At 40.5% G+C, this 12,624-nt stretch overlaps 1 protein-coding gene across 4 annotated transcripts in view; it reads right to left on the bottom strand.

The window, feature by feature from the left end:
- Positions 1-6,424: 6,424 nt before the first annotated feature.
- The window catches only part of SLC4A7 (solute carrier family 4 member 7), a 145,536-nt gene continuing 139,336 nt past the window's right edge, over positions 6,425-12,624 (bottom strand). For all 4 annotated transcript variants that reach the window (XM_073568496.1, XM_073568471.1, XM_073568480.1 and 1 more), the window contains one exon: positions 6,425-10,951. In XM_073568496.1, coding sequence (XP_073424597.1) covers positions 10,870-10,951 — 82 coding nt within the window. In that variant the 3' untranslated portion in view covers positions 6,425-10,869. The remainder of the gene's footprint in view (positions 10,952-12,624) is intronic.

The following is a 12,624-nucleotide window of genomic DNA, read 5'->3' on the forward strand; positions in this document are numbered from 1 at the left end:
AGTTGGTGTTCTTTCTGATGGCCTAGATTCAGTCTTTCGTAGCAATAACAGTGTGATTCCCTGAATGATTTGCCCTTGCGGCAACAACTCAACATTTGCTGCTGGTGGTATGCTAACTGGTGGACTTACAGTGGGGGAAACAATGTTGCGTTGCTGACTACCTTCTTTGGGAGCAGTAGCACATGTGGTACGTGAGTTTTGGTAGTCCATCCACGCTTGCAAGTGCATGGTGGTTAAATGTCTTAGCATGCAACTGGAATTCAAATTTCTCAGATTTTTCCCTCGGCTAAAGGTCTTTGCGCACTTCTTACAGATTACCTTTGCCTGATCATTAGGATTTTGTTCAAAAAAGTGCCACACTGCACTCTTCCTACTAGGGAAGACAGTTTGAGGCCTTGCACGCTGTGCTTTTTTGACCGTCTGGCCAAGCTGTCCTGCAATTTTTTGGGTTTTTGTAACCCGTTTTTGGACTGCTCCGGGCCTGCCAGATAACAACTGTTGCGATGTCGATGCCCGCTGCGGATGCGCCTCCTCCTCTTCTGAGCTATTGGCAGCGACACATTCTACCCCCAATGGATGCCAATCTGGGTCATTCATCACCTCCTCCTCAATGTCATGTGCACCTTCCTCTGTGTCACCGTGTATGGTGGTATAGTATGCGGGAGGGGGCAACTGAGTTTCATCAGGGTCAGATTCTGGCTCAGTACACTGTGAGGACAATGTAGTGCTCTGAGTGAATGTACCAGCAGATAAATCTAGCAGTGGCTGTGCATCAGTGCACTCCATGTCAGATTCATCTTGGCCTGGGAAATACACGATTTGACTTGATAACCCAGGCATGGTATGTGAAAATAGCTCCATGGAGTAATCTGTAGTGTGGCCTACCGCATCCTTCAATTTTGGTAGGGGTGAAGGACACACGGAAAGGTGTGGTTCATGACCATGAGCCTCCAATGACGACTCAGTGCTTTTATTTTTTAAAACTTCAGAAGAGGAGGCGATAGAGCTGGAGGCTGAGTCAGCAATGTAAGCCAAAACTTGTTCCTGAAGCTCCGGCTTTAGAAGCGGTTTACCTACTCCCAGAAAAGGGAGCCTTGTGGAGTCAGATGATGTCGCAGCCTCAACACCTCCAGTATTAGGTGCTATTTTGCTTTTGCCACTACCAGCAGATCCACCACCATCATTACCAGCTGCCCACCCCCGCCCACTTCCACCACACTTTCTCATTTTTTGGAAAAATTTACCCAAATTTACACCAACTCTCTGGTACTGTAAAACAAGGTACAAGGTGTATATAGTACTGGGGAGAATTGGAATGTCTCTACACTTCAGGACACTGTGGGATTCAGTCAGGCCCTGTTTATTTAACACCGCAATATGACAGGCAGATTCTCTATGCTGTTAGAAGGGTGTATAGAGGACTGTGTAGAATTGGAATGTCTCTACACTTCAGGACACTGTGGGAATCAGTCAGGCCCTGTTTATTTAACACCGCAATATGACCAGCAGAAATTTCCTAGTGTATAACAAACTACAAGGTGTATATAGAATTGGGCAGAACTGGAATCTCCCTACAGTGTAGGTCTGTAAGAACGGAACAACTCCTCGACTTATCCTTACAGAGTCACACACAGATAGCTTCACTGTGGCTGTGATAACAGCCCTTACACGGTACTGAGAGAGGAGCGTACACCGCTGTACGGTGTGTGAAAAATGAACGCTCAGTAACTCACAAGGACAAAACAATAAAATCTGGATTGCTATGAAAAAAGCAGCTTGTTCAGCAGTGGGCACACAGCAATGCAGCTACCAGGTAGCCTTAAAAGGCAGCCTAATAACCAACAGAGCTGATGCACCAAAATATAGCCTCCCCTTGCACTGCACAGTGACTAGTGTCTTGTACAGGCAAAATCGCTAGCAGCAGAATCAGTTTTTGGTATCTTCTTCCCTGCCTAACACTCTCCCTACAGAATCAGCAGCAGCTCTCCCTATTCTGAGATCAGCATGAGTAACATGGCGGTCGGCGTCCCCGCCCTTTTATACCCCCTGTGACGTCCCACAAAGCAAGCCAATCACTTGCATGCCCTTCTCCAAGATGGTGGTGACCGCTGCCTATGTCATCACGTTGCCCACAGTGTCCGTTCTTCCTGATTAGCTGGAAAAAGGGCGCGCAAGCATCTTTCGAAACGCGACTTTGGCGCTAAAGTCGCCGACCTCACGCTAAGGTCGGGTTTCGTTTCATGAAACCCGACTTTGGCGAAAGTCGGCAACTTTTCAATTTTTTCGACCCGTTTCGCTCAACTCTAGTCAGCAGTCTTCCCCATGATTGTGGAGCCTACTTAAAACAGACCGAGGGACCTTTTTAAACACGTAGGATGCCTTTGCAGGTGTTTTTTGTAAACTATTCTTATTTACTGAGATAATGACTTTTGGGTTTTCATCGGCAGTAGGCCATAATCATGAACATAAACAGAAAAAAAACACTTGAAATAGATGACTATATAATATAAGAGTTTCACTTTTTGTACTGAAGAATTGAAATAAGTTAACTTTTTGATGCTATTCTAATTTAGTGAGAAGCACTTGTACTATCCTTTTTTCACTCACGTGACTTGTATTCTGACTTGATGACTCACACCGGAGTTTGTGTGTGAGCCGAAAGTCACTTTAACAATTAAGTGTATGACGCCTCATTGTAATGCTCCATAGTGGGAAGATGGAATCCACATGGCAAGCAACCCAGAAATTGCACATAACATACACAAGTCATAAGCAAGAGCACCTACGTTTACCCCTTTATGCAACTTAATTGCAAAGGCTTTAAGTACAACCTTACAGTTATGTCATGACATTAGACCAAAAGATTAAAAATAACTGTGCTAAAAAGTTGGAAGGCAGACTTTGTTGGCATCGGGCGTGCAGTGCCTGGAAGAAATCCCTGCCTCCTGTCCACATTGTTATACTTACCCCCCTCCCATCAGCGTCAGTTACGGCCCCGGAATCCTGCACACTGCCAAAGAAATACATACCTCATCCTCCCTTCTGTAGGCGCTGCATTCAGGGACCATCTGTGCAGGCATATCAGAGCACCCGATGCAAACTCGTGTAGCGAGCACTTGCACTGAACACTAGCAGTCAGTTTTTTTTTTTTCACTTTTTAAAAAAACAAACCCTAACACACCCCTAACGCCAACGAACGGAAAAAAAATTATTTTATCACATTTATCTAACTAAGGGGGTGACAAAGGGGGTATTTGATTTACATTTTTTTATTTTGATAACTGTGATAGGGTATATCACAGTGATTAAAAGGAAGCAATAGGAAAAATGTTGCATCGTTGCCAGTAACAAGCCGGCAGATCATGGCGGGCGCGCTGCGCATGTGCCTGACAATTTTTTTCCCCCATGAAGATGGCGCTGGGCCGGGAGACTGATCAGGAGGGACCAAGAGATGGCAGAGGTATCGGGTGGTCTTGGGGGGCATCATTTTTCTCTCCTCTGGCATGTATATCATGTCGGAATAGAGATAAACAATTGAAACAGCTGGTACACTTTTTTTTTTTTTTTTTTGCAACACCGGAAAATCTGGCCCTGGTTATGTTCTCCGGGGTATCAACTACCCCCCGGTAGCCAAGACTCTGGAGATTTTCCGACCCCAGGAAGCATTACAGCCTTATTCCCGTTTGCCGTAAAACGGCAATGAGGGTATTGGTATCCTTAGAGACCGCCGTTTTACATTGAGGGAATTAGTATCCTTAGAGACCACAATTTTAATGCATATCGGCAATCCCTAAGGGGTTAATGATGTTTGAAAAGTAAACAAAAATCATTGGAAAAAGCAAACAATGCACACCTCTCTCCTACCCTTATATTCCCAATAAGGCCTGCCTGTCGCAGTCCAGCCCATTCTACTAAGTTGCCACTCCACTCCTTCAGTTTGAAAAATAAAAAATGTCACATTAAAGCAAAAGAAAGGAAGGGGGAAGAGGAAATTAGATGAAAGTTCCAAATGATTGCAGTAGGTAACAGACAGCAGATGTAGCAAAAAGAAACATACTTTCATCTAATTTCCTCTTCCTTTTCTTTAGCATCTAGTTCTCCTCATCAAAAGTCACAGGTATTTCCTTATTTTTGCACTGCTTTGGATTATCTGTTTATGTTGCTTTTCTCTTTTATGCCTGAACTCTGCCTTAAGCTGGTGACACACATATAGATGTGTGTGAGTGTGTGTGTGTGTGTGTGTGTGTGTGTGAGTCTCTCTCTCTCTATCAGTATTTTGGATCAACTCCATGTTTTTTCCCCCCCACGGTATTCCATATAAATCTATAAATGTGGATGATGGAATCCCCACGATTATTTCTTTTTTCTGATGTCGTTTTTTGCCTTTTCTGTTGCCTAAAATTTTTTTCTCCTCTTTACTGTATCAGTCATGTATTCTATGATGATATGCTTATTATGTTATTTTTGTTCTGGTTTAGATAATTTCCTTGATGAAGGCCATACTGGCCGAAACGTCGGCGACATTGTGTGACTGATATAGGTTTTGAATAAACTCCTATCTGCAATTCATATTTTTGCCTCAGGTTTTACATAAGAATATCTATATATCTAACAATTAGGAGACTAAGAAGGTCATTCCAGAACTTCAGTTTGTTCTGCTGTAGCCAATGACAGGTCAACATGGCCTTGTTTTGGATCGTTGTTTGTCATGTTGGAACGTCCAAGTATGTCCCATACGCATCTTCCAGGCTGATGATTGCAAATTTGCCTCCAGTATTTGCTGATAATGTTCTGCATTCATCTTTCCTTCAACTTTGACCAAGTTTCCCGTGCCTTTATAGCTCACACATCCCCAAACATCAGCAATCCACCTCCGAGCTTTACAGTAGGAATGGTGTTCCTTTCATCATAGGCTTTGTTGACCTCTCTCCAAATGTAACGTTTATGGTTGTGGTCAAAAAGTTCAATTTTGGTCTAATCACTGCAAATTACCTTGTTCCAGAAGTTTTCAGGCTGGTCTCTGTGCTGTTTTGCGTATTGTAAGCAAGATACTTTGTGGCATGTGCCAGGGCAGCACGGTGGCTCAGTGGATAGTACTGCAGGCTTGCAGCGCTGGGGTCCTGGGTTCGAATAGCCAAGATCAAAAAGCTGTCTAAGGACATCAGGGGCAAAATTGTAAACTACAGAAGGCTGGCATGGGCTACAGAACAATAGGCAAGCAGGTTGGTGAGAAGGCAGCAACTATTTGCATAATTATTAGAAAATGGAAGAAACCCAAGATGACTTCCTCGGTCTGTGGCTCCATGCAAGATCTCATCTTGTGGGGTAGGAATGATTCTGAGAAAGGTCAAGAATTGGCCAAGAACTACAAGGGATGACCTGGTCAATGACCTGAAGAGAGCTGAGACAACGGTCTCAAATATAACTGTTAGTAACACACTACGCCGTCATGGATTAAAATTCTTTGTTGCACACAGTCACCCTGCGTATGCCAGCACATGTTCAGGCCCATTTGACAATGACCATTTGGATGATCCAGAAGACGCATGGGAGAAGATCATGTGGTCAGATGAGACCAAAATAGAACTTTTTCGTATCCACTACATGCACAATTTTTGGAGGAAGGAAAGATGAGTACGTCCACAAGAACACTGTCCCAACCATGAAACATGATGGGGTAAACATCATACTTTAGGTGTGCTTTTCTGCAAAGGGGACAGGATGACTGCTACATATTGAAGGGAGGATGGATGGGGTCATGTATTGCAAGATTTTGGCCAACAACTCCTTCACTCACCAAGAGCAATGAAGATGGGTCGTGGCTGAGTCTTCCAGCATGATAATGACCCCAAACACATCCAGGGCAACTAAGGAGACGTTCCATTAGAAGCATTGCAAGGTCCTGGAGTGGCCTAGCCAGTCTTCAGACCTGAAACCAATAGAAAAATCTTTGAAGGAAGCTGAAACTCAATGTTACCCAGCAACAGCACCAAAAACTGAAAATTCTGGAGAAGATCTGTATGGAGGAGTGGGCCAAAATCCCTGCTGCAGTGTGTGAATTTCGTGAACAACTACAGGAAACCTGACCTCTAATTGCAAACAAATGTTTCTGTACCAAATATTAAGTCCTGTTCTTCTATTGTATCAAATACTTATTTCATGCAATAAAATGCAAATTTATTATGTAAAAATTATACAATGTGATTTCCTGGAGCCAAAAGAAAATTGTAAGTTGTGAAATTTTTAATTTACAGTTCGCATTTTTTTCTATATTCGATACGTTTCATACAAGCCTTCTCTGTGGCATGTTTCTATTTCATGACTATATATGTATAACGTGAGACTCCATCCTCAATAAATCTCTTCCAATGTGCTTTTGTGTGAACAGAAACATAAAATAAAAAAACAAACAAAAACGCTCCCATTTAAAGAAATTTCAGTAGGCTTTATTGCTTTTCAAAATCGACATTGTTTCTCTTTTTAACATTACAAAATATAGTTTGCATTTATTCTAAATTTCCCAACAGATTACAAAGGCAGGGTTTTCACATCTCAGGTATAAACAAGAAACTCACATTTGTCATAAAAACTAACAAAATATAATTTATGGTTTTGGAACTTGCTTTGGATTTTGTTACAAAAGAAGAAAAACAAAACACTATTTTCAATACAAAAAAAAAAAGTCATTAAAAAAAAAAATCTTTTGCTGTGCTTTCATAAAGTTCATCAGTATAATAAATACTAACTGGCTATTTTCGTGTAGGTAACCAAAACAATGGAAGACAACATGGTCGTATACAAGATACTAAAGAGAAAAAGTACGACAAAAGAAGACATTTTATTTGTATTGTGAGAAAATTCAGGTAAATTCTTACATGTTTCAAGTTTAGAACGTAATTGATGCTCCAAAAATCATACAAGCTCGCATCACCCATTTAATCTGAATGCTAAAAATATACAAAAATACTTAAATAAAAAACAAACAGTCTTTAGTCTATTAACGTCCTACAAAGGGAGCAGAATGTAAACATACCAACAGATTAAAAAGAGTAACAATTTTTTTTTTTAAGTTTAATTTTTTTTTATCAGCCTATGCAAAATTATATATTTTTGCATTACACTCCATTACCTTATTTTTTATGACATTATTATGCTTTTTCTCCCAAACACCAGCTGAAAGTGCCGTTTTAACTGCCTAGCTCAAATTTTCACAAGCTTTAAACTGAACTTCTCAAAAGATCCCATACTCCAATACTTTTTACAAACACTCTCAAAGGGCTTGTGCATACGAACGTTTAAATCTGACGAGTGTTACCCGTGGTATTGACGGACCACACTCGTACCTTTTTTATTCTATGGGGCTGTGCATATCTGACTTTTTTCTTGGACTCAGTGGAAAATAATTGCGGCATGGATGATTTGCCTCTGTGAATCAGATTGCACTCGCCCAGTCAAGTCATTAGAAAAATTTAAAAAAAAAAAAAAAAAAATCAGACTGTACTGGTATGACAGTTGAGTGTGGTAAGATTTTCACATAACGGAGAAACTTTATTTTCTCTCCACCTTCGAGAAAATCGCATCTCACTCTGATCAGAGTCTAATTAGCATAACTGGGCCATTTTTCTCCAACTGAGAAAACAATGGTGTGCCCCTCCCCTAGCCTAAGGGCTCATACTCACTTGCGAGAGACTTGTACGATTGTCGTGCGAGTCTCTCGCATTAAAACCTGGCTGGCACTGTCGCCGGTACTGGGACCGGAGCGTGCGGCTACATGTGTTTCTATGCAGCTGCACGCTCCAGTCCAAGTGCCAGTGGCAGTGCCGGGTTTTCATGCGAGAGAGTGAGCTTCACCACTTCCCTCCCACCTACTCGGACAGGGCTTGTTTGACTATGGGATTTGTTGCTAAAGCTACAATTCAAAGTAGTTTGTGAAAAAGCACGAGTCAGGCAGTTAAAACTGAACTTTCAGCATGGGTGTTTAGAAGATCAGAAAGCAAAATATTACTAAGATTCAAAACTTTGCAAAAACTATATAAAAAAAAAAAAAAAAAAAATGTAGTTACTCTTTAAGGAATACTCCAAATCGACAAGATTGTCTACTTAATGGAATCACCAGGGGTCATTACTTTATAAGAGATATCCAAATATAGAAACACGAATGGAAATACATCTACACATGCAGGGACGCATTTCATATACAATATTGCAAAATAACACTTCCATCTTACAATCCGAGTGTGATAACTTTTTGTTTAGTGGGTCACTGGGACTCAACATATTCGATAATCAGGCTTCAGTTTCCCATGGGCGAAAGGCCAGCCTCACAAAGAACAAATAAAAGCAATGAGTATATGTTTGAAACATACTCAAAATTCAAAAAAGGACATAAAACAATTTAAGAAAAAGGAACATAAAACCTTACAGATAAAAGTATGCAAAAATGCATAATTTTTTTTTTTTTTTTTTAAACAGAATACAGCACAGAAAAAGGAAAGGAACTGGAAAGAACCAAGTTATGGACAAGTCATTAAACAAATTTAAAATGGAGGAAAAAAAATTATTCAGAATGAACAATTTTATATGTAATCCTGATACTAAACCGCTAGGCTCCTCCAGCTGAAGAAACACTCGATAGTGGCGGCAGTGCAGGAAGCAGGGGGAGCTTTTGGGGCATTTAAGCCATTTTACAGCAATAGTTTGCCACTTCTCCAGGACAGAAATGCCAGACAAACTGTCTCGGGTCTAGGGGTGCCATATAAATTGCCCTTTTAAGCAACCGGGGTAAAATTTCTTCTTCCAGATGCTCTACTAAAGTTTCCAAAACATCAGAACCAATATTTCGCACCTTTACATGGTCACCTACAATTATTCAGCTAAAGACTACATAGTAACGTGACAGCCATTTAGAAGATTCGTGATCAGGGGACACTTTCATAGGTTGGCTTGTATTTGCTTAAATAGTGAGTAAATTTGAATTCACTTGTTTAAGATTATATTTCTAGTTATTTAAATTCAGCATTTTTTTCTACGTGCATTTATGATTTTCTCGGTAGATACAATATAATGCGGTAATCCTTTGCTACAATTCTGGTTTTTAACGGGAGAATGCGCTTTATCAGCTGTGAAACACATAGAAAATAAACATTTTAAAAATACAGAACTCCTCTTATTGTGACTGGAAGATGCGAGGCAGCTCTAGCTTTCACCATCCGAATCTTCCTACCTTCCGATTATACACCTGGACTCTGAGACCCAGTGGGTGGAGCAGCAGCCAAAAGGAGCAGACATCGAACCTAAGCCAGTGTTGTGCCGGAGGTGCACAACCATCACAGGTGAGCACTTGCACATATAGCCATTACACTTTGTCCCGTTTGATCTGCGCAAGGTGCGCTTTCTTCTTTTCATTTCACCAAAGTTTTTACATAATTACAGTAAAGCCAGATACGGATTTTTTTTTCCCTAATCAGTCTTTATTTTTCAATTATGGAATTTTTATTCCTATTTTCTGTACACGATTAGAGGAAGCAGCCACCTCCATAAACAGCAGCTCTGAGATTTGCTTTCTACCATGGCCATCCATCCAGTGAGAGGCCTACTTTGACACTTTTTATGTATAAAAGGGGCATGGGAACCAAAAAAAAAAAAAAAAAAAAATATAAATAAATTAACACCAAAATTCCTTGAAAAGAAAAATTTGAAACCCCCCCACACCATTTAAGTTAAAAAACCATTAGCTCATTTTCTGATTACCCGATCCCTTTAAGTTGTTCTTTTGCCATTATCCATATTCATGATTTAATCATAGTTTCTCTAACCCGGAGGACTAAAAGCCTATGATGGTCTCGTTAACAAGATGTAGTGTATAGTAATTCAACTAAAAGAACCCAAACTGAATGATAAGACAGATTCACCGTTTGACTACAAAAATAAAACGAATGGTCGCTACCTTGAACCATTATGTTGATAATTTCTGCAGCCCGTGAAAGAACTACATTTATGCAGCTAAAATTAAAAACTGCCACATCACTTCTTTGTAGCAAATTTGGCAAAAAAAATAAAAACAAAATTATAGGTCATACAATGGGACCTATGAAGCGCTGATGTGGCTTTTATTGCACAAACGTCCTGAGTTAATTGACTCATGTCATACATCGGGAGATCAGTGCGCCTGTCCAACAATTCCTTGCATCATCCATTCAGTTTGAATGACAGGCTGTTTTATCAAGCGATTATATTACAGTCGAGTAGCTGCTGAATTACATTTTACAAAAGGACTGGAGACTAGTGAATGGGAAACAACGTAAAGTAACTAAACTGCTTCTTATGGCACTAGTATGCAGTATGACCATTGTTTTAAATGATCTGTTGTCAGAAAGAAAAGAAAAGAAAAAAAAAAAAACAGTTTCCTATTATGATGACCCTAATTGTAGTTTTGGCTAAATGTATTTAATCCAGAAACATATTCCCTTAGTAAGGAGCAGACAGATTTGCATTACACATCATCCTGGTAAAATAGGGTTACCTTGTGAAACGTACGGGAATGACAAATGTAGGACTGTCTGATGGATTGGTACGAACACTATCGCTTGAGGACGGGTTATTAAATATACAATAAAATCAATTAAAAAGAAGGCTATAAAAAAATTCCTATTGAATAAATAATCGTAGAAGAATCATCCTGTGCCGCATTACAATCGAGACAGCCCGCTTGAGATCCTATACAGTATTTACAGTGCTAATAATTTAGGAGGTGCACATACAGTATTCGGGAAATATTCACGCGCTGATGGTCGGATATTCACGTGCGCTACATTCACACACGTTACATACGCTCTCGCGCGCCTTTCCACACGTTTCTTCTTGACAACTCTATAGGGAGGTTTCAGCATCCACGTATTTTCGGAAACTTTCATCTTCTAGGGTGATTTTCACGCTAACTGGTTTGTCAGGACTGGGAAAACAAGCAAATAATGAATCATTAGGTACAATATAACACTAGGGCATAAAAATACCTCTACATTAATGTTATTCCAGGGATGGGGGGGGGGGGGGGAACACATAAATGACATCAAAAGCACACGCAAAAACGAATGCAGTTTGGTCCATATATATTTGGACAGAGTCAACATTTTTCTAATTTTGGTTCTAGACATTACCACAATGAATTTTAAACAAAACAATTCATATGCAGTTGAAGGTCAGACTTTCAGCTTTCATTTGAGGGTATCCACATTAAAATTGGATGAAGGGTTTAGGAGTTTCAGCTCCTTAACATGTGCCACCCTGTTTTCAAAGGGACCAAAAGTAATTGGACAGATTAAATAATTGTAAATAAAATGTTCATTTCTAGTACTTGGTTGAAAACCCTTTGTTGGCAATGACTGCCTGAAGTCTTGAACTCATGGACATCACCAGACGCTGTGTTTCCTCCTTTTTGATGCTCTGCCAGGTCTTCACTGCGGTGGTTTTCAGTTGCTGTTTGTTTGTTGGTCTGTCTGAAGTTTAGTCTTTAACAAGTGAAATGCATGCTCAATTGGGTTGAGATCAGGTGACTGACTTGGCCATTCAAGAATATTCCACTTCTTTGCTTTAATAAACTCCTGGGTTGCTTTGGCTTTATGTTTTGGGTCATAGTCCATCTGTAGTATGAAACAACAACCAATCAGTTTGGCTGCATTTGGCTGGATCTGAGCACACAGTATGGCTCTGAATACCTCAGAAATCATGCGTCTGCTTCTGTCCTGTGTCACATCATCAATAAACACTAGTGACCCACTGGCAGCCATGCATGCCCAAGCCATCACACTGCCTCCGCCGTGTTTTACAGATGATGTGGTATGCTTTGGATCATGAGTTGTACCACGCCTTCGCCATACTTTTCTCTTTCCATCATTCTGGTAGAGGTTGATCTTGGTTTCATCTGTCCAAAGAATGTTCTTCCAGAACTGTGCTGGCTTTTTTAGATGTTTTTTTTTTAGCAAAGTCCAGTCTAGCCTTTTGATTCTTAATGCTTATGAATGGCTTGCACCGTGCAGTGAACCCTCTGTATTTACTTTCATGCAGTCTTCTCTTTATGGTAGATTTGGATATTGGTACGCCTACCTCCTGGAGAGTGTTGTTCACTTGGTTGGCTGTTGTGAAGGGGTTTCTCTTCACCATGGAGATTATTCTGCGATCATCCACCACTGTTGTCTTCCGTGGGCGCCCAGGTCTTTTCGCATTGATTAGTTCACCAGTGCTTTCTTTCTTTCTCAGGATGTACCAAACTGTAGATTTTGCCACTCCTAATGTTGTAGCAATTTCTCGGATGGGTTTTTTCTGTTTTTGCAGCTTAAGGATGGCTTATTTCACCTGCATGGAGAGCTCCTTTGACCGCATGTTTCCTTCACAGTAAAACCTTCCAAATGCAAGCACCACACCTCAAATCAACTCCAGGCCTTTTATCTGCTTAATTGAGAATGACATAACGAAGGGATTGCCCACACCTGTCCATGAAATAGCCTTGGAGTCAATTTTCCAATTACTTTTGGTCCCTTTAAAAACAGGGTGGCACATGTTAAGGAGCTGAAACGCCTAAACCCTTCATCCAATTTTAATGTGGATACCCTCAAATGAAAGCTGAAA

The sequence above is a fragment of the Dendrobates tinctorius genome, unplaced genomic scaffold (genome assembly GCF_039654945.1).
Source record: "Dendrobates tinctorius isolate UK_male_01 unplaced genomic scaffold, ASM3965494v1 ptg000005l, whole genome shotgun sequence".
Classification (NCBI taxonomy): Eukaryota; Metazoa; Chordata; class Amphibia; order Anura; family Dendrobatidae; genus Dendrobates; species Dendrobates tinctorius.